This window comes from Octopus bimaculoides, chromosome 4, assembly GCF_046866305.1.
Source record: "Octopus bimaculoides isolate indiv1 chromosome 4, ASM4686630v1, whole genome shotgun sequence".
In the NCBI taxonomy this organism is placed as follows: Eukaryota; Metazoa; Mollusca; class Cephalopoda; order Octopoda; family Octopodidae; genus Octopus; species Octopus bimaculoides.
In genome coordinates, this window is record NC_142931.1 from 120,425,205 (window position 1) to 120,449,118 (window position 23,914).

The 23,914-nt window shown below is 35.0% G+C and overlaps 1 protein-coding gene across 5 annotated transcripts; it reads right to left on the reverse strand.

The window, feature by feature from the left end:
- Nucleotides 1–1,322: 1,322 nt before the first annotated feature.
- On the reverse strand, nt 1,323–22,532 carry LOC106874858 (uncharacterized). 5 transcript variants are annotated; one of them, XM_089351251.1, is made up of 3 exons: nt 21,196–21,719; nt 20,493–20,814; nt 1,323–3,392 (listed from the first exon to the last, which is right to left on the reverse strand). In XM_089351251.1, the coding sequence occupies exons 2-3, from the start codon at nt 20,515–20,517 to the stop codon at nt 2,338–2,340; spliced, it is 1,080 nt and encodes a 359-aa protein (XP_089207377.1). In that variant the 5' UTR covers nt 20,518–20,814; nt 21,196–21,719; the 3' UTR covers nt 1,323–2,337. The 5 variants fall into 5 exon arrangements, with proteins under 5 accessions (XP_089207377.1, XP_014778239.1, XP_014778237.1 ...); XM_014922753.3 differs by lacking the exons at nt 20,493–20,814; nt 21,196–21,719 and adding an exon at nt 21,806–22,532; XM_014922751.3 differs by lacking the exon at nt 20,493–20,814 and having other exon boundaries at nt 21,196–21,711.
- Between the last annotated feature and the right edge of the window lie 1,382 nt (nt 22,533–23,914).

The following is a 23,914-nucleotide window of genomic DNA, read 5'->3' on the forward strand; positions in this document are numbered from 1 at the left end:
AGTCCCACAATGAAGAACTGATTCCACATAAAGGAAAGTGTTGCTGTGATGTATATAGACATCCAGAGAAGAATCACTCACCTAATTAGTATTCAATCACTAACAGACACACTCCAGCTTTTGGCTTGCAAGCATGCTGTATCCTTTGTCTTTTCTATAATGGCCTCTGTTCCTTAGAACTAGCTAGTCTTGTACTTCCACTACACTGACACTCCTCAACCCATTCATCTTCCCATCTCTCATCACTCTTTGTGTGACCAAACAGCTCATCCCTGCACTAACTATTATCCTCAGTCCTTTCTCCCTAGCATATCTGCTCTCTGGAATCTTCTTCTTACTCTTGTCCTTCCTACAGATGTTGGCACACAACAGTTTAAATGGAACATTAATAGCATCAAGCTCACCGGTCTCAGAGAGCCCACAAAGGCCATGTGATTATTATATATTCATCCCTCTCCACTGATTAGGCAGCAAAGTTAGTGGGGCACTTGGCAGAAAGCCTTAATATAAGACATGGAGAAGGTGGTGAGCTAGCAGAATCATTTGCATGTCAGGCAAAATATTTTGCTGCATTTTGTCTGTCTTTACATTCTGAGTTCAAATTCCACTGAGGCTGATTTTGCCCTTCATCCTTTTGGAGTTGATAAAATGAGCACTGGGGTCAATGTAATTGACTGACCCCCTCCCCTGAAATTACTGGTCTCATGCCAAAATTTGAAATGTGGGCAGCAATACTGAAGATGATATTTTATATATTTGTGTATTCTTCTAGTACTTGATGTCAATATGTTAACCCTTTACATTCATAGTACTCTGTCAAATGTAATATTTATTTATTCCCATTGCTTAAAATTAATTAGGCAATTATCTTGTAGATTTGATATCTTGGTGATGTGATTGTATATTTTTAGAATGATATTGTAAGGTAGGCGTGAGAGATTAAATCTGACCAGTTTAAACATAAAGTAGATAGAATATTTGGGTCAGTTATGACTGGTTTAAATGCTGAAGGGCTAAATTTTGTCAACAGTACATCAATATACATAAAGTAGATGAAATTTTTGTTTGGATCTGTTGTTTGACAAACCTGACCAGGCAGTGCTTAGGAGCAACAATAAAATAGGTGGTACAGTGCAGAAATCTTAAGTGATGGTCATTTGTTACTCAATTAAACAATCATCACATTCAAGTGCCAGAAAAAAAATTATGAAAGGAGGCTGAGACCAGCAGATCTGACTTTACTTTTTTATCTTTTTACTAAAGCACCAAGAGAAATGGCCTACAGCTCAAAAGAATGATATTGTAGAAACTTCAACAGAATATAAGGTCAATATATTTATTCAATCCATGTATTACATATAGAGAAATCAATGAATTTATATGAACATCAAATCCAAAGTACATTAAAAAGAAAGTAAGCAACTTACAATCAAGATATTAAATAGCCAATAAAATTCATACTGGAATCAGCTGAAAACTGATACTACCAACACTTCCTTTTTAACAAGATAAGGAACATAAAACTTATTAACAGATTTAATAAAGGAAAATCTTAGAAGTTTTTTTTTCTCTTCATTAATATTTCTAGTTATGGAAATCATAAGCCATAATAGAAAGTATAGAAAATTGAGAGCAGGATCCATGTGTTTAGTTTCATAAATATTAACAGTCACTTTTTAATCATCATGCAATGAAATACATTTTTGTTTTGTTTTTTTACATAAAGCACTAGAACTCTCTTCAACTGATTGTTTTAAATATATAGCTTTCCCACAGTGAGAATTCATTAGCATTTAAGTTTACACCCAAACTAGTTATGCAGATGCAAATGCTGCATTATTCAAAGTAAATTTCATGTCTAAATTTTTATCCATCATACATTGTTTTCTTTAGATGAAGTGAAATGCAGTGAAATAGTAAAGAAAATAACAAGTAGTCTGCATCAATCTTATAATGTTTGGAATAGTCCAATTTCCTCATTTTATTGTTTTTAAAAAGAGCCTTGATGTCCAAATACTAAAATATTGGAATCTTAAACAGTTATGATGAAAATTAAAAACTGAATCATTTTAACTTCTACAAATAAGAAAAGCTTTGTACCATTAACACGTAAGAACAGAAAATTGAAAGAATTATTTAATTGAACAAAACATTTCAAGTAAATAAATGGGAAAAAAAAATCAACTTTAAGTACTCTGAGAGCAAATAAGAAAATAAAAATTTACATTTGTAAATTGTTTTCTTTTTTTGCCAAAATAAAATCATTAACTGTAGATATGAATAGTTAAAAAAAATTTGTAAAAATTCTATTTAAAAGACTGTTTCTTTTCAATATTTTTAAATCACTTGACATACTTCAAGCCGATGTTTATGTAAGTAACGCTTCTGAGCAAAAGCTCGACCACATTTTTCACAAAGAAAATTCTTGCTTTTAACAGTGTGAATTAACATATGCGAGCGTAAATTAGATTTGTCTGCAAATGCTCGATTACATCCATTATGTGTGCATTGAAATGGCCTTTCACCTGTATGTGTGCGCATATGGCCTTTTAGAAGCCAAGAACGAGTAAAAATCTTTCCACAAATACCACACTTGTTTTTCTGATCAGAGTGAGACCGAGCATGAGCAGCAAGGGCTGAAAAGTTGTTGAAAGAGCGTTTGCATTTTAAACAGTTGTGACAGGATACATTAGTGTTCAACTCAAATGAATTATAAGGGTATAGTAATTCATTTACAGAAAACCTGGAGTAATCTGTTGAAACTTTTTGGTCAGAATCAGAATTTTGCTTCCCTCCTTTAGATGAATGGCTAATCAAGAAAGAGTGATTGGTAGAAACATATCTGTCACACAGCAACATATTGAGTGGTTCATATGTATAATGTTCACTTGGTTTAATACCTCCAGCCTTAATATTATCTTCTAAACAAAATGGATTCTCTCCAAGAGGTATATTATTTAGATATCGGGTTGTAATAGGCAAAGACTCAGCAAGATAGGACGTAGTTCTGGACATGTTTGTCAAGTTACTGATGTTTTTATTTATTTTATATGGGATCTCAGAGCAGTGGAACTTTAATTTTCGATTAGCAGCTGAAATCTTCTTGTTCAAAACATAGTTAAAATTCTGTTTGCAAATCACATCTTCCAAAGGTAGAGCAGATGTATAGAAATCTGGAACATTACTATTGATATGAAAACGTGTCACAAAGGACATATTACTCAACGAAGTCTTTACTAATGTGTGATTATTGGATGTTGAGCTCTGTTCTTGGTATGAAGAATCATGGCAATTTAAAGTGTTCTGACAATAAGCTAATTGGTTGGAATGATGACCTTGCCTTTTAGTTATAACGCGTCCAGATCTGGTAACCATAACACTGGGATCAAAAGCTGTAAAATATAAGTAGAAATTTATTATTATAAAACTGTAATTGTATAACTAAAACTAAATGCAAGTGATCCTGAGGTGATCTAAAGTAAGATTTTCTCACAAAATTAAAAAGCGAAACAAACCTCAAAAAGGAAAGACTAAACAGCCAAATATATTGCATGTGAGTTCCAAACTTTTTGCTAATATTTATATGTTTACTTAGCTGTTAAGGGTAGTTATCACATTAGCTGAGAATATTACATGCATTTCTCAATGTTCTTTCTTTCTGAACATCAGTTTGCATCAAATACTTCCTACTTGTTAGAAAAGTGTATCTTTTCATTCTTTTATCTGATAATTGTTATAATTATCAGATAAAAAATTAAGAGATTAATAAAACATTCACCATTTCAACAAAACCTACTCCATGGAGAACTGTATAAAATCTTTTATTTACAATCCAAAATGTATTTATTTGTTTCAGCAGAATTAGGCATTATATTGGGTCAAGGTGGAAATGCTTAACTGTATATGTCTATATTACTATTATCATTTTATCAACTAATTTCTATACTACATTAGAGAAAAAAAATTACATACAATGTTTTATTAAGTAACTATAATTACAGTAAAGAATTCTTCAAACAAGTGAGTTCCATGAATCGAAAACGCACAAGCAATTCGAAAATGAATGTTTGAAACAGATGTAAGAAGAGCAATATATTGGAAATCGAAGCAGCCATCATGTAAAATATCATTACTATTCCAATGGCGCCTGCTTACATTTATTAATGTTCGTGTTTGTATGTTTGAGGAAAAGTATTCTATATAGAAACAGTGAGTAAATATTTATTGTAGTACTGAGATTATTCTATTATTACTTAGAATTTTGCGAGTAACGCTTACACACATACGGTAAGCGTACACCCCAGCATCCGCCAACTTTTGTTTCCTCATAACTTTCAGAAAAAGGAGAATTTTCGGTGAAAGTTCTTACAAATACTTCTGAGGTAGTGTAGATTCTGATTATATCGGAATTTAATGTGAAAAAAAAGGGAGGGGGGCGAATGAAATTCGAAATTTTGAAGATAACTGTAATGTATGAGCGCCCATTTTTTTTCCTTTTCACATTAATTCCGATATAATCGTAATCTGTGAGGTATTTCTAGAAAAGTAAAAAAAATTAAAATTATTCATTCTTTGTTTTCAAAGTTATGAGGAAATAAAATCATTGGAGGGACACGTGCGACAGAGAGAGAGAGAGAGAGAGAGAGTGTGTGTGTAACTTTCTGGGTCGTACAATCTTGAAATCTGCTTTTCCCTTTTATTGCTATTTCAACTAGTGAGAATGATATTGTGATAAGGTTAACTTGCTAAGACTCCTTTTAGAAGATAATTATAGATTTCCCTCAAGAGCATTAGAAAATAGATCTAAATGTTAATAGACAACAGTATCGTCGAAACTGTCACGAAACTTATGCTGCATCGTGTCATTCGACATTATAATTCAATGAGAATCATGATTCAAGAGAGAAAAGAAAGATTCTGACAATTTGTTATGGTAACAAATATCTAAAGGCGACCAAAGGATGATTTTAATTGTTTTTTTCCCAATAATTATTTTCCATCAGCAATTCTTTATTTCCAACGAACATATTTTTAATCATTTGAGCGCGGAAGTTACTTTTGTCTGAGGCCTTTCTGGATTTTTAAGCGAAGCTTAAAGATAGAAGACACTGACAAAGTAAATATATTTTCAACGTTCAACAAGACAACTTGACTGGTAATATGATGAACTTGAAGGAAAGAATTTAAAAAGCTATGACAAAATTCTGTTTGGACAAAATAAAAATAAAATAAGGATGAACAAATCTGAAAAAAAAAAAGACACGACAACGTTGATATGGACAAAACCAGCCGAAGGAGAATCTGTAGTTGTTCGATCGAGTAAACCCTGTTCTATGTGACACATTCTACCAGAATCTGAAGTTTCAAAGTGTTTAGTTAAAAAAATTAATTAAAAAATCTGGCCGTCAAATTGAATAGATCAGTTCGATCTGCTAGAAATAGCAGTTAGAAGAAGGACACATTGAATAATGTAGTCGTGGGCACACACTGTAAATGAAGAAAATCGTGACAGACATGGGCTATAAACCTCATTAGTATTAAACCAGATCAGTATTAACCGTAGCATACAAGTGATGAAGGCAAACTATTTGAAAAAGGTCTCAAATAGAGTAACGCACAGTCTGTGTGTGTGTGTGTTATTCAAATTTGAAATGGTTTCTTTGCTTGGTCAAGGAAGGTTTATCCCAAACCGACATTTTCAGATGCAACTAAAACGGGACCATACAAATGTCGATCGACGTGTTAGAAATAGCAGCCAAACCCCTTCTATCTATCTAAAAGGACAGGTCGCATTAGGCAATATAATCCAAAGCCATTGGTTATAGGTCTGCTCGACTAAAGCTGACTTGGGATTTAATCAATAACAATAACAAAGAAATTCCACAGAAACGAATTTAAAAAGCCAAAACAATAACCACTTAGTGAAATTACGAGGGCCTCCTTGTATTAAATGTTTGCGTTGTGGTGCTTATAAATCGATATTATATGGCCTTAAATGATCATTGTACGTCGAAGATAAAGTGGCTGAGTGTACGTAAAAAATGATACTGCTATGAAGATGGGCAGACGTAACAGCTTGATGTGTGCACTATCTGCTGGGGTTATTTAATCACAGGCCGACTGATTAAACAGATCTATAAGCATAAACGTTCCAAGAATGATTATCCAATGTAGTCTTAGACAAAATCATTATTCAACACTCAATTGTGAGCTAAGGGAAATTTTGCGGCTATATTCTGCAGGCCGAACCACGTTAGAGGTTGGCTTATTGACTGGTCTTTTCATAAATTATAAGCGTGTATACGTATATGCTTACGCATGCATATACGCACACACACACACACATATATACATACACATACATATATATATATATATATATATATATATATATATATATATATATACATATATATATATATCCATATATATATATATATATATATATATATATATATATATATATATATATATATATACATATATATACATACATATACATACATATATATATATACATATATATATATATATATATATATATATATATATATATATATATACATATATACATATATATACATCGTCTTGGAGAATCTATTTTTAGTCGAATGAATCGGTCCCAGAATTTACATTTTTGTTTTAAGCCTGGCACTAATTCTATCTGTCTCTTTTGCTGAACCGCTATATTACGAGGACATAAACAAACCAGCACTGGTTGTCAAGCAGTGGAGAACAAACACAGATAGAGAGATACACACACACGCATAGATATATACATATATATACAAGAGACTTCTTTCAGTTTCCATTTACCAAATCCACTCACAAGGCTTTGGCCAGCCCGAGGCTATAGTAGAAGACACTTGCCCAAGGTGCCAAGCAGTGGGACTGAACCCAGAACCATGTGGTTGGGAAGCAAGCTTCTTAACACATAGCTAAACAAAATGGAGATGAACACCATTCCTCCATGTGATCGGCTTGAAAGAATTAAGATATTAAAATGCTTTTCTTAACATGAAACCAATGGTAGCCTTAATACACAAATAAAGAAATTCTATCAACCAATGGAGTGTTGAGCACTCATTTTCATTGTTGGACATTTACGTATATATATAAACATATAGATAAGTATCTAAGAAAATTTTTTAGATAGATTGCTGTTTCTAATTGTGAAATAGGGAGGTTGCTTTGACTCCTCCCATGTCTGAGTAGCCATTTTCCATTTTCCAGAGGATTAGCACCTTGCACCTTTCTGCCTATGAAACGTTAAAGTAGTCGCTATGTAAATCAATCACTAAGTAGAGCTTAAATGACTTCAGTAATTTACATAGCATAAATATGTTGGGAGAGTAATTAAATACCTTACCTCACCTATCGCCCATTACTGACCAGAATCCCCTGCACTGATGAATCGGGTGTGTTATGAACACATTTTCATGTTAAAGGAGCTGTTCTTTTGTGACGAACACAACAGCGATTAACATACTTGCATTCAAGACCACAGGAACGTATTAAGGAAAATATATAAGACATCGTACATGTGTGTGTTTAATGTACACTCTTCAACCTGCAGAGGCTACAGGACGAGACCACGGTAGAGGAGGATTCAGTGCACGACTTCCTATTTTGTTCACAGATAACAGTGCACTCAAACACCGCCAGAGGCCCAGATGCAGCGGAGCATGAACAGCTTTTCCACTGCCTGCTACAACTTTGGCCTCACACTCAGTACTCATAAGACAAAGGCACCCCTGACACCCACAAAAATACATATTGTCTACAACAAACTTAAAAATAGTATCATCCCCCGCCTCTAACTACGCTAGTGGACAGAAGTCATGTACTAACCTGCCCCGCAGAAGTTGCATGTCGATTCAACTGTCAGTCGAAGGGGAAAACCTGAAGGTTGCACACTTTCCAGATCTGTGAACACTGATGATGAAGTTGACACATGCAACAAGAAGGGAAGTTCAGCATCCAGGCAGCTACGTGAATCGGTGTGAGAGAGGAGAGGCATTAGACTGGCTACCAAGTTGAAGAGGTACCAAAACAATTGGACTGCTTACGCTACTACATGCCTGCGAGACTTGGACGGTTTACGAATGCCACGCAAAAATGCTAAACTACTTCCACATGAACTGCTTATAAAAGCTGTTGAAAATCACTAGGCAAGATAAGGTCCCAGATACGGAGCCTTCCTCTCTAGCTGATTTGCCAAGCACTTACACACTTCTGAAGAGAGCGCAAGTCAAGTGGGCAGGCCACATTGTTCGAATGCTTGACACGCGACTTCCCAAGAGACAATTTCACAGTGAACAGGCAGAGGTAAACACAAGCAAGGTGGACAGAAAAAGTACTTCAAGGATACATTCAAGCCTCACTGAAGATCAATTTGGTGGTCTGGCGCAGGTGTGATCCATTATGATTTCATTAAACCTGGCTCATCAATCATGGCTGAAGTATACTACAGCCAACTGGACCAAATGATGCAGAAACTTCCACCATACTCACCTGATCTTGCCCCCACTGACTACCACTTCTTCCAGAATTTGGATAACTTTTTGATAAGAAAAAAATTTAATTCTGACAAGGCTGTAAAACAGGCCTTCCAAAATTTTACTGACTCTAGATTGCCAGGCTTTTACAGTTCCAGGCTGGACAAGCTACCAGTGAAATAGCAAAAGCGTATTGACAATATGGGTGCAGACTTTGATGAATAAAACTATTCCTTGTATTTATAAAACATTAGCAAACATTTTTTTCTTTTCTCCAAATTTCATACTTGACGATTATTCAAAAACCTAATATTTCAAATCACAATAATATTTTCAAATAAGAAAAATGCACTAAATAATGTAGTTTGGGATTAGGAGATGTCTGGAAATGAAAAAGAAAACAGGAGTGATCATGGTTGGACATCTTTGATCATAGATCTGCTGTATAAGGTCTGGTCTGGAACTAAACAACATCAACTTACAATGAAATCAAAACTTGCATCTCACAGCAAAATGCCTGTGGACATTGTTGGTCAGTGATAGAATCCTTTTAAGAGAGAGAGGGGGAGAAAAAGAATGGGAGAATGAACAGATATGTGCGTGTCTGTGTGTGCATGCATGCTTCTGCTAAATATTAAATATATATATAATCATCATCATCGTCGTTTAACATTCGCTTTCCATGCTAGCATGGGTTGGACGATTTGACTGAGGACTGGTGAAACCAGATGGCTCACCAAACCTATATAGTTGTGTGTGTGTATGTGTGTATATACATATATATATATATATATATATATATATATATATATATAGATAGATAGATAGATAGATAGATAGATAGATGTATATATACACACACGTTTTTTTTTTTAGATTATTTTTAATCAATAGAAAATTACAAAAGTGATTTAGGGACCGAGAGCTATGTGCATGCATACATGTATGAGTGTAAGTTAATATTTGTGCAAGAAAGTATTTGAACGTTTTTATGAACATATGTTTCTACTTAATACTACATAAGCATAGGTGTGATAGCAGCAGCAGCAGTAGTAATAATAGTCCTTCTCAAACTCCAATTGTCTATATCCGAATATTTTTTGGGAAGTAGTTTCAAGAGGGAAACTTAATGTAAGAACATTTTTTACGCCCACAGAGACATAACATATGTGTATACATAAGTATACGTACATACATAACAAATGATAGAGACAGAAAATGGAATATACGAGAAACTTTATTGCTCACAAGGTGGCAAGCTGGCAGAAACGTTAGCACGTCGGGCGAAATGCTTAGCGGTATTTCGTCTGCTGCTACGTTCTGAGTTCAAATTCCGCCGAGGTCGACTTTGCTTTTCATCCTTTTGGGGTCGATAAATTAAGTACCAGTTACGCACTGGGGTCGATGTAATCGACTTAATCCCTTTGTTTGTCCTTGTTTGTTCCCTCTATGTTTAGCCCCTTGTGGGCAATAAAGAAATGAGAAACTTTATTGCTCACAACGATTGTTTCGACCGATTCTGCATGGATCCCTCACGATTGGGATACTAAACAACTGGTTATGGTGCCTCCCTCGGTGCAGAAAGCAGTGAACGTGTTTCACTGGCTAACTACTAGGAACGTAGCCAATACTTAAATAATTACTATATGTATGTAGTTTTTTCCTCATAACTTTTAGGAAAATGGAGTTTTTTCAATGAAATTTTATAGAAATACTATTCAAACGGCATACATTACAATTATAAAGAAATTTGTGGGGAAAATCTTTTCCAAAGGGTGGAGAGAAAGCTTCGGAAAATTCACAAGTTCCAAGTTTTTCCCTCATGTATATACATGTGTGTGTGTATATATATATGGCAAAACTCCCCCCCCCCCAAAAAAACCCACCCTTAAAAAAAAAATTTTTTTTTTCGACACAAACCCCCTTTTCGGCTACGGGGCTACGGGGAATACAAATCTGCAAAAAAAATTGGAAAAATTCGACATTTCTAAATTACCCCACCCCCACAATTTTAAACTTTTTTTCAGAATTTGGTTTTCAAAATATGCGGAAAAATACGGAGATTATGATTCTGAAAAAATTTCCAAAAATCTTAGTAAAATTTTTTTTGAAGAATTATTATTATTATTATTTTTTTTTTTTTCTTCTAAATATGCGGAAAAATACGGACATCATGATTCGGACAAAAATTTCAAAACATTTCTGTACTTACGGTTACGGTTTTAGGGTTAGGGTTTTGGGGTTAGTGTTGGGGGGAAAAGTCAAAATTGAAGAAGTTGGGGGTGTGGTGGGGGAATTTCACAATACCGATTTTTGGCAATTTTCCGGAACCTACGTATCCGAAAACGGGGAGTTTTGGCAAAAATATTACAAAAATAAACAAATTTGGGAGAAAATGGGGGGCGGGGGCGGAAATCTTTCCATAGATAGATAGATAGATAGATAGATGGATAGATAGAGAAAGTAATAACGAATGAATGAGAATAACGACGAAGGGTTAAAAAAGCGTAAAAATAATTGAAAATGAAACAAAATTGAAGACAAAACATTAAAAATTATTGAAAGTGGGTAGAAATAAAGACTACATAGCTTAGTAGTACTACGCTAAGGTATCTGTAGAAAGTTGAATGCGATTTCGGAATATAACGAGGAAAAATTCGGATCTAGGGAATTTTCCGAAAGTCTTCTCCTCAGTTCAAAATTTTCCCCACAAATTATTCTATAATCATAATGTATGCCGTTTCAAAGGTATTTTCATTGAAAAAAAAAAACATTTTGCTAAAAGTCATGAGGGAAAAACTCGGATTTTGTGAATTTTCCGAAGTCCTCTCCCCACCCCCTTGGAAAAGATTTCCCCCACAAATTTCTTCATAATCGTAATGTATGCCGTTTGAAAGGTATTTCTATAAAATTTCATTGAAAAAAACCCATTTTCCTAAAAGTTATGAGGGAAAAGGCGCAGGAGTGGCTGTGTGGTAAGTAGCTTGCTTACCAACCACATGGTTATGGGTTCAGTCCCACTGCGTGGCACCTTGGGCATGTGTCTTCTACTATAGCCTCGGGCCGACCAAAGGATTTGGTAGACGGAAACTGAAAGAAGCCCGTCGTATATATCTATGTATGTGTGTGTGTGTGTGTGTGTGTCTGTGTTTGCCCCCCCCCCCATCTCTTGACAACCGATGCTGGTGTGTTTACGTCCGCGTAACTTAGCGGTTCGGCAAAAGAGACCGATAAAATAAGTACTAGGCTTACAAAGAATAAGTCCTAGCGTCGATTTGCTCGACTAAAGGCGGTGCTCCGGCATGGCCGCAGTCAAATGACTGAAACAAGTAAAAGAGTATATATATATATATATATATATACTCAAGTATGCATACATGTGCCTGTGAGTACGCGCGCGTCTGTGAATTTTGATTGCCTGGCAGATGCTTGACAAACTAGCACATGGATTTTTTTCTTAAGAGAATGTTCCGTTCGTTCTTAGAGAATATGCCAAGTCACAAAATTATCTTGAGAACTGAGCTTGTATGAGAAAGCAGGAAACTGCCAAAATGGCTGAAGGGTTCTCCAGACTTCGCAGTGCCATCTAATTTCGTGTGTCTCAGCCCATAAAGACACACCAAATGTTTGCCCTATATCATAAGCTTTAAACCCATGAAGATGGCATGTTGGATAACTGCACCAGTTGTTCTCTTTGGCCTGCTGTGAGCGCCAGAGGTAGCAAGTAACATAGTAACAACCTGCTTCATGGTCGAGTCATCGCCAATTAAAATTAGTAACTCCACCATGCCTGCTTGACGAGGAAGGTGATTTTGAACATCCTGCAGAATGAAAAAACATGATGATCTTAGAGGAGTCCAGTGGCTATGTGTGTGAGCACGCGTGTATGATTAATGGCATGTTCGTATTTCACTCAAATGAAGTAGAGAAGAAATATATTTATACACACGCACATACATACATGCATTCAGATATTTACACACACACACACACAGAATTTGAGAACGGGCATGAATTTATTTCCTTTCTCTTGGAGGAAAACTAGATAGGCACGCGCGGGCGCGAGAATGTGTGCACATATGTACATAAACGTACATACATACATACACACACACACACATATATATACATAGAAATATGCATGTAAATATACACACATATATATGGATATTTAAATATATATATATATATATATATATATATATATATATATATATATATATATATATATATATATATATATATATATATATATATATATATATATATATAGTTTTAGGGAAAAGAACCATGGTTTATGAACTCATCGATTAAAATCCACTGTCACATATATTTATATATGACAGTATATATTTATATTTTATACTGTGAAACTTAATTTAATTTTAGTTTTTAATAAATTGATTTTAATTAAGTTTTTACCTGTAATTTTGGATTTAATCCCTAATATTATTTTATATATATATATATATATATATATATATATATATATATATATATATAGAGAGAGAGAGAGAGAGAGAGAGAGAGAGAGAGAGAGAGAGAGAGAGAGAGAGAGAGAGTGAGAGAGAGAGAAAGAAAGAAAGAAAGAGGGAATATGTATGTACACAAACTCAGATATGGCGGCTCTCTTGAAATTTACATGATAAAAAAAGATGAAAAAAGTCTATTAAAAATATATTTTGAATAAATTAAATTTAAAAATTAATGTTATTACTTTGTATCGTAATTATAATTTTTTTTAATGAAAAGAATCCTCTGTCGTTTCGTTCAACCTACCTATTCGTCATATAATGTCAGTAGCTGAATATTTCAATCAAGTTGTCTTAATGTAATCCACTAGTTAGAGTCAGTGGTGCGACATCGATGGGCTTCCATAGAGCTCCTGTTGTCGGCTGCCCCGAAGTAGAAGACGCTTTGACTAAGTTGTCGTGCAACAGGATCGAACTCGGTTTCTTGTGATTGCAAAACAAATATGCAGCAAAGATGTTAATCCTCGATACTGATTTGTAACAGGTACAAAACCACAAATTTGGGGGTCAGAGATAAATCAGCGTTAGTACTTCGTTTTATTTTATTAACCCCAATAAAGTAGGAAGATAATAGTTAGCCAACGAGGTTTGAACTCAGAACATTGTATACCGCAAAGCATTTTAGCTGATGCTCTAACAATTGTGCTAAACCACAGTCGTCATTCTCATAATAGTAATTCAATATGAAATTATACGAAGATTAAACATTGTGAAATACATGCATGAAAATCGACGAGTTTGGCACTAATACTATATATGAAGACATTTTTCAATAACATATCTCATATCCCTCACTTCTTTTTGAAATTTCCTACTTTGGATACCTTCCTTTTATTGCTTATCATCCAGAATAGTTATAAATAGTTATAAATATGATTAGTTAAATATTTTCTTTTGTCTGCTTTTAGTAAATTGTTCTTCATCGAAAATATAAAAATAATTTCTTTTTTAAATGTTTTCCAGCAGACTATTATTGAAAAAAGATGACTATTGCTACCATGTTGATGGAAGAATAATGTACTGGGGTCGATGTAGAGACTTAAAATGGTTTAAGGAAGACAAAATATCAGTTACATTTTGAACGTAATTATTGTTACTTGGAGCCAATCGAAAAATTATTTGAAGCATATGGGCATTCATACTGAAAAGTTCCACTCAAAAATGAAGGTGTTCGGGTCCTCTTTGAAGCCAATCAATCAGCTATAGCAGAAGACGACTTATGATCAAAAGCTTTCCAACCACGACCATCTTGCCTTTTCTCGAATCTTATATATCTACGCCTTTATCATCTTACACGTCCTTTCTTTTAAAACAGTATGAGTTGAGAAAAATTTAGCTACTATCTCTAGCCGGTCAAGCTACTGCGTAGAGCATGGTTCGGTAACAGATAGCCCTCAAAAGTGTTTTCTCTGGGCCTCAGACTGTTTTTAAAAAACTTTTAAATTTAATTTGTGGCAATTGAAAGTTAATGGCCTTTGTGCTATTTGTTTAATTTTTGTCTTACATAAACATTGTCAGTCATAGGAATAGGGTAATACGCGGTGACATTTTTATATGTAAGAAAAATACAATGTGAGCCATCTGAACGGCATCAAAGGCCTCCAGGCAAAGAAATTTGCTGGGGCCGCTACATACACAACCACTGCATATGGGCCCATTGATGTAGAATGTACCAACACAGTGTCCATGCATTAACACGGTACTGGGGCTATTACATGAAAAAGTTGTCTGATCCATATTCTCTCGTCGGCTCATTATCGAAAAATTATTTGAAGACATATGGACATTCGAATTGAAAAATTCCACTTAGAAATGAAAAAGGTTCGGGTCCTTCTAGAGACAAAACTTAGGTGTTTAAATATGTTGCCTAACTGAAATGCTGGATCCACTGTTTGAAAAGTTTTGATAATCTAATTGATTGAATTTGGAGACTGCGAATTTCTAGTACACACACACGTGTATGTGTGCATGTATGCATGTTTTTTAAAAAAAATCCTAACTGGAATTATTGTGATAAAAGTCATTTCAGCTGTGACAGCCCCGTCTTTTATTCAGATACAGTGTATCTAGGGTTACATTATCTTATATGTATTTCCTTATTTAACGTGATATGATGTAATTTGAGGAAGATTTGACTGTTATTTTTAGCATGCCGAGTGACCACATAGCAAATCTCTCGTTGATTCGTATTTTATTTGATTGGGAACAACGCCGATTTATATTCGGTTTGAAATCTAGTAAAAAGTATGAATTGCAAGTATATTTATAACTAGTCAGGAGGAATAGAAACACAAATTGATTCGGACAAGGTTTTTATATACGTGTATGCATGTGCGTTTATATCTAACTTCTTTCCACAATAGACACAAGTCCCAGGGAAGGAGACTCGTCGATTACATCGACCCCCAGTGCTCAACTAGTACTTATTTTATCGACCCCGAAAAGATGAAAGGCAAAGTCAACCTCTGGCATTTGAACTCAGAACGTAAGAAGCAGAAGAAATACCGCTAAGCATTTTGTCCGCCTTAGTTTGTATCTTAACCTGAAATAGCCTACAATTTCTTTTATAAATACGCCATGTTTTGATCTTTTTTTTTTTTTAACCGTATTCACATATTTGGTAGGTTTCGAAATAAGCAATCTCACGTAACGGTCTCATTTAAAACTGTTTTTTTTTTTTAAATTACAAACGTATTTTGTGGAAGTATGACCTGCATAAGACTATAATTTAAATTAAGATCTCAAGTCTGTTTAAATTCTTTCACAAGGCCTGAATTTGTGGAGAAGGAGCTAGTCGATTATATCAACCCCAGTGCTCAACTGGTACTTCATTTCATCGATCACGAAAGGATAAAAAGCAAACTCGATGGAAATTGAATTCAGAACATACAGCTGAGAGAAATGTCGCAAAGCATATTCGGTGTGCCAACAATTCTGCTAGATCATTGCCTTAAAATCTGCTTTGATTTACTATATGTATTCTAGTGGTGGATTGGCAGAATCGATAGAGCGTCGTAGAAAATACTTTGCAGTATTTTTTCCGGCTCTTTACTTCATGAGTTCAAACCATACTAAAATCAGCTTTGCACTTCATCAATTTGCGATCGGTGGTAATTATTTATTCCTTTTCGTCAGAACCGTTGATCTTCAACTTGTATGAGAAACAATTATGATTATTCTAGCAAGAGGATGAATTTGCAGAAAAATGTTTTTGTGGTCTTTTGAGTTCAAATGCATCCGAGACTACTTTATCTTCTATCCTTTAGTTATCGATAAAATAAAGTACCAGTCAAATACTGAGATCGGTGGTATAGACTAATTACTTCTCATCAAACCTGCTGGATTTCTGCATAATTTAGAAACAATTAATATTATTGCTTGAGTTCAATTCCCGCGAAGTCCAACTTTGCCGTTATTTTATCGAACCTGAACTTTATTTCCTCGATTAAAATAAAGTACCACTTAAGTACAGAAGTCGATTCAATCCACTAACTCCGAATACCAAATCTGTGGACTTGTCCTTATACAGAAACAGTTATTATTCATTAAGCCCAAGGCCGCAACGAAGGCGCTTGGCCTACTTGGTTAGGGATATCTCACGATCGCAACATCGTGGTTTCGATTCCCCAAGTGATGCGCAGTATTCTTCAGCAAAACACTTTTTTCGCGTTGCTCCAAACACTTTATTTCACCCGACTGTAAATGAGTAACCCTGCAACGGATTAGCGTTTAGGACGAGTGTTTTGATCTCGATCACTTATACAGCATGGAAACTGGGTAACCGGTGACCACTACTCCAGATAGTACTTTTGCCTAATCGCTAGCGCATCGGCAAAAAATGCGTAGCGGAATTTCTTCCGGTTCTTTACGCTGTGCGTTTAAATTCCGTCGAGGTCAACTTTACTTATCATCCTTTCCAGGTCGAGAGTATAAGTATCAATTGAACACAGGTGTCGATGTGATCAGCTAACCCTACTCCCACCAAAACTGCTTGCCAAAATTTGAAACCATTATTAATTAAATTAAGTACCAGTGAAACACTGAGGTCGATGTGATCGACTAGTCCTCTCCCCACAAATCTGAGGCCTTGTGTCTCCAGTAGAAAGGATTATCAATTAACCCTGTGTAGTGAATATTTTTTTCTACATGGAAACATACATAAGTGCGTGTGTACAAATATACGTCTACATATAGGCTTTAGCACCCCTCAAGCAAGGAGAAAACTAAATACGCCATAGGAAATCTTGTATCTTCTATCTTTTATTTGTTTCAATCAATGGACTGTAGCCATTCTGGGGCACCGCCTTGAAGAATTTTTAATCGAACGAATCGATCCTAGTAATTATTTCCTAAAACCCAGTACGTATTCCGTTTGTATGTTTCGCCGAATCGTTAAGTTACGGGAACATAAACAAACCAAAACCAGTTGTCAAGCGGTGGTGTGGGACAAACACACACACACACACACACACGACGGGCTTTTTTCAGTTTCCGTCAACCAAATCCACTCAAGGCTTTGGTTGGCTTGAGGCTATAAGTAGAAGACACTTTCCCAATGTGCCACGCAGTAGGAGCTGAACTCGGTACCATGTGGTTAGGAAACTAACTGCTTACCTCACAGCCGGAAACTGATTAATCGTTACTCCAAGCTTTCACGTATACTTTCAATCTACTCCGAGTTTCGCGTCCTTGTCAAGATTAGTCCGTTGACAAGTGAGAATGCGCAACTCGCAGTAGTGGCAAAAGGAAATACAGGGAGAGACAGATAGAGAGATAGACAGAGGGTTAGATACAGACATACAAATAGACGCACAACGATATATATATATATATATATATATATATATATATATATATATATATACTTTATTTAAAAGCAACAGAAATATAACAAAAGACTGTTACTCGGAGTTTCACGTTCCCGTTCATCGGACAGTTTTGTTAGGAAAATTCTAACAAAACTGTCCGATGAACGGGAACGTGAAACTCCGAGTAACAGTCTTTTGTTATATTTCTGCTGCTTTTAAATAAAACATATTACTCTACCTCTGGTATTTGAGTACTCTTTTTTTCCGCCTTGTTGCACATTTACGTGCTTACTCCGGTATATATATATATATATATATATATATATATATATATATATATATATATATATATATATATATATATATAGATAGATAGATAGATAGATAGATAGATAGATATATAGATATAGATAGAGAGAGAGACAGACAGACAGACATACAGACAGATAGATAGATAGATAGATAGATACATAGAAAGACAGAGAAATAGTTACACACACAAAACATGAAATACTACAAGGTTCAGTGAATTAGCATGTATGTGATGGAGTATTCATTCCACAGATATGTGAACCTGCCATTCTCTGACAAACTCAGCATGACACAGGGTGACAGGGCTGTAGCTTAGAATAACAGGTACAAAACATTCCATGTCATTTGCTCAAGATTCACTTTCATCACTTCTGATGTTTCTCTCTCACCTGTCATTATCCATACACATTATGTGTTTACTTCATGTAGCCATTACTTTTGCACACCACAACTGATTCCTCTTATACTATGTGTTTTCTCTCAACTCCTCTATGCCTCATCATTTTTATAACACTAACATTACATGTCCAGTGAATCATGCTCACATCATGTCTTTCCAAACTTTGCACATCCATTGCAATCAGTTGCTAACTACCATGCAGCATTTCAGTTCATACACATGCATCATGCAATCTACCTTTTGCTGAGAGAGAGAATTCTTTTGTTGTCAGAAAAGGTAAGAGTTACCTGAAGGTTTTTCATCCTATCTTAACCCTAGTTACAACACTTTCATATACTTTTCCCCTACTGTTGATTAAATCACCTAGGTAACAGAAGCTATCAACTACTTCTACAGAGCCTCTGAACAGTGCAAGAAATTTACTTTACCAGTTTTCTGAGGGCTCACTAATCTTGTACATTTACTAGACAAAGTCTTTATCCATAGACACCCTGCCTCTGATTCCACTACACCCATGCATCATATATATATGAATATATATATGAATATATATATATATATATATATATATATATATATATACATACATACATACATACACACATACATGCACACACTGCATGGAATTTCTGCCAACTCATTTTCTGCACATTGAGCACAACTTTTCCTCATGCTCTCAGTGTCCTATCTCCTTTCATACTTACTAAGAGCTCAGTCATCATTAAGTTTGCCGGAGGCCTTTAGCTGCTAGGTTTTGTTCCCACATCTGGAAACAAAACTAAACATTCCAGAAACTCTGCTTTAAGAGCTAAGTCATCAGTATTTTGGCCTTAAACTCACTGTTATTACCAGGAAGACTATAATAAACAGAGGGAATTTTAGAACTGAGCCCTGGTGGACACCTATTTTCATTTTCAATTCCTCTCTAAACTCATTGTCAACTTTCACTTTGCTGACAACTTCTCTCAACATGTCTTGCACTGCTCTCTGCTCCCATGAACCATTCTTCAACTCTTATTTTTTTAGTGGCCACCAGATCATGAATGGTGGTATGCTGTCAAAGGCTTTTCCTAGATAAACAAATACAATACATACATATATATATATACATATATACCCACACATATATATATATATACCCACATATATATATATATATATATATATATATACCCACATATATATATATATATATATATATATATATATATACCCACATATATAATTGTATACACAAACATATAATCACCTATATATATATATGTGTGTGTGTGTGTGTGCATATACTTACTGATAAACAATGCAAACACATTATATATACATATAGCGACAGATAAACACACACACATACGTAATTTGAAAAGTTATAACAATATACATCAATAAAATATTATTTAATGAATGCAAAAGCAATATATTCGGTTTTTATCACACACACACACCGCGTTTATATTATAAATATTTACGCTGCATTGAAATATCTATATATCGCAACTAAATAATAAATAAAATGTTATAAGGAGCAATATCGATTGCTTTAACGATTTGTATTTAAAACACACTAATTGGAACTGACGTTTGGTAAGCTTTGAAGTCCATTGGAAATTACCAATTTATACATAAATAACAAGATCAAAAGAATAATATTGATTTCTTATATAGGCACAAGGTCACAACAAAAATGCTGCAAAAAAATATATAGGATGAAATTGTATTGGGGACTGACTCTGGGATGGATGAAACATTAAGCTTCAGTGGGATTTGAAGACGGAACGTGGAAGTCCGAACTAAATGCTGCAAGGCATATTATCTGGCACTCTTCTGATCTTTACAGCTATTACTGAACAATATTGAAACCATTAAAAGAGATTTAATCGATTGATTTTTGTCTGATAGTCAAAAAAAAAAAAAAGAATAGAATTAAATGGAATTTTATCTTTACCTTTCAACTGTTTTGTTTCAGCCATTAGAGTGCGGTCATACTGTAGCACCGCCTAGAAGGGTGTTAGTCGAACGAATCGATTCCACTATTTACAACCTGGTACTTATTCTATCAGTCTCTTCTATCTAACCGTTAGGTTCAGGGAACGTAAACAAACCAGCACCGGTTGTCAACTGGTGATGGAGTCAAACACAAACACACACACATATAGATATATACATATGTGACGGGCTTCTTTCAGTTTCTGTTTACCAAATCCAATCACAAAACTTTGGTTGGTCCGAGGTTATAGTAGAGGACACTTGCTCAAGGCGCCACTTGGCTGATGAAATATAAAGATAAGCAATGAAATTAACTTTGAACAGATTTTGATATCCGTTAAATGAACGATCAAGAAAGTCATCAGTCGAAAAGCGAGCGATGTCAGTGATATGAATTTTTTTGTTTTTAAGAGGTTCAAGTGAGAGCACCTGCGATTAGTAACTTTTATTGAAGGACGTTTCAAAATGTTGTCATATAATGATCGAATTCTTTAAATACAATTTCACGAATATTTCTCATGGTCGGTATCTAATAAAAATACATCTAAAATCGATGTAGTTTAATTAACGGAGAGAATAAAAAATGACAAGGTAACGAAATTGACCGAAACAAACCAAGAAAAAAATGTCAATTTCAAAAAAAAATCGAGGACTTCACTCACCAACTCCACCGCGGTATTTTCCATTTTTATATCCCCTGATGGCATCAAGGAAACACCTAGGCATCGTAGTCTATAGGAGCAGGAGCAATTCAAGGAAAATTTTTACTGAATGTTAACATTTAAAAAAGAAATCAAGCAACTATTAGTAGATTGTTTGAACGCAACCACAAGTGAGTGTCCGCGTCCATGGTTCAAATTGGCGCCCGTGCGCTCTGACGTAAGACGCACTTGCTTATCCAAGTGATGAAGATTATATATCGTACATACCAACTAAAACATTTGAATTCGATTGAATTTCTGAAAACCACGGGGCAAATTGGAAGAACAACCAAAAGATAAGTCCACAGATATGCTTTCCATTAAGGTTCTCACACAAAAATCAGCACAGTACTAATAATTATCATTGTTATATTGTCGTCATTGTCAATATCGCTTGTCGTTTTCCCTTAATCATTGGGAGACGAAGCGGGCAATTGACAGCCAATACAAGATGCTTTGTTGAAATTTCAGTTCAGTGTTTCAGAGTTCAAATCTCACCACCTATCTGGTCTAACTTCTCCTTTCAGCATTTACAAAGTTTATAAATAAATAAATAGATAAAAATACGTACCAAGTAAAATCGATTTCATTAATTATACACAAATTCACAGATAGGGACTAGTACTTATGAAAAAAAAAATCATCAACACCACCACCACCACCACCACCGTCGTCGTTATTATCATCATTGTTGTCTTCGTTGTCACTTTCCTGTTGTATCGTTGCAAATATATTTCTTATATTCGTGCGTCTCGTTACCTTCATATTGAACAACTTTCTAAGCACTTCATGGATTAAGTTAAACTAATTCCAAAATAAAATTCGCTCCCACTTATCTCCCAAAGATGAATTTTCTTGTTCCCAGAAACGGACAAGAAAAAAATTCAAGGATTTTATTGTACAAAATTCGAAAACTGTTTGACTTAGTAACAACTTTGTTCTTCTCTGCAATGATACTAAAATCTCTCTCAAAGACAAAAACCGAAGACATAGACATTAGCATCCCAAACTTCAGTTTATGAAGCCTAATAGTTGTTATTGTGTAAGCCAGGTCTGTCTATCGACGGTTTGTTGGTTTGTAAATGCGATGCTGCAACATAGGTTGGTAGTGACGAGACACTTTGTCACTCTTAGGATCTTTGCTAATGAGGGGTTATTATCTTCCATCCAGTTTTGATTCTTGTGCTGCCATTGTTGCTCCGAGTCGACAGCACCAATAACCGCAATAACACATGTATAAGCTCCATTTATGAATCTTTCCCCTCGACTCTTTTTACTTTTTCGGCGTTTCGCCATCTAAGTTTGATGGATTTATACTTTTAAACAGCGAGCGTCGTAGAGAGTAAAATGTAAAACTCCCAGTCATACCTCAACGTTTTGCGGCATATCTACACAAGTGTGCCCCCCATTGACTTTGTTTCCTCATATCGTTCAGAAAATATGAAGAAAAAAAAGAGAAAATAACTGGCTGGCACGCATATATACATACTTACACATCACATATCTTTCATCTTTTATTTGTTCCAGTCATTAAACTGCGGCCATGCTGGGGCACCGCCTTGAAGAATTTTAGCTGAACGAATCGACTCCAGTTCTTAGTTTTTAAAGCTTGGTACTTATTCTAACAAACACTTATTGCCGAACCATTAAGTTAAGGAGACGTAAACGGGGTATACACACACACACACGACGGGCTTCTTTCAATTTCTGTTTCAAGAATTTGGTCGGCCCGAGGCTATAGTAAAAAATACTTACCCAAGATGTCACGGAATGAGACTGAAACAGGAACCATGTGGTTAGGAAGCAGACTCCTACCACACAGCCACGCCTGTATACAGACACCCAAAATAAACTTGAAATTAAAAAAAAAATTATGTGTGTCAGTGTGTATGGAAACGTACCCACCATTTTTTTTTTTTTTTTTTTTTTTTGCATTCCGATATAATCGTATTCTACACATTATCTGAAAGCTATTTGTTGAAAATTTCATTAAAAAGTCCCCATTTTTCTGAAAGCTATGAGGAAATAAAGTCAATTAGTGTGAATTATATAAAGCTTCTGTCCCCACCAACCTCCGAAAATATTTTTCACATCAAATTCCAGCTTTTGTGAATAGTAATTTACAATATATATTCATATTATATATGACATTTAATATTGCATGTACTAACGTCTTATTGTTTATATGGCTTTTGTAACCAGTTATTTACATTATATATTCATATCAGAAATACATACTTCAACTTGATCTATTGAATAGATTCATTTTGCATAACCAACAGATCTTTCACCAACTCAGACATCACTAATATCTTACAAATTATTTTATTATAAAACCAGCAAAGGAACCTCTAGGTGACTGCTTGATCTTCTAAAAATATTGGTCAAATCTCCATTACACCTGAAAACAGATGTGATGGTCACAGGTGAAATGCCTTTGAATATCTGTCTGCTTGACTGGGGCTGACCTATAACTACAATAACATTTATTTTATTCTTTGTGCTTCTGTGTTGCACAATGGAAGACTTTTATAATAATCAAACTAGCTCAATAGAATAATAATAAACAATGGCGCAGGAGTGGCTGTGCGGTAAGTAGCTTGCTTACCAACCACATGGTTCCAGGTTCAGTTCCACTGCATGGCACCTTGTGCAAATGTCTTCTACTATAGCCTTGGGC

What these genes read in the sequence shown, in the direction of transcription:
- LOC106874858 (XM_014922751.3), bottom strand. Translation starts at nt 21,259, where the DNA reads ATGCCTAGGTGTTTCCTTGATGCCATCAGGGGATATAAAAATGGAAAA. An exon ending in AAAATACCGCGGTGGAGTTG is followed by an intron (nt 3,393 to 21,195) that starts GTGAGTGAAGTC and finishes TATATTTTACAG; the next exon opens with CTTTTGATCCCAGTGTTATG.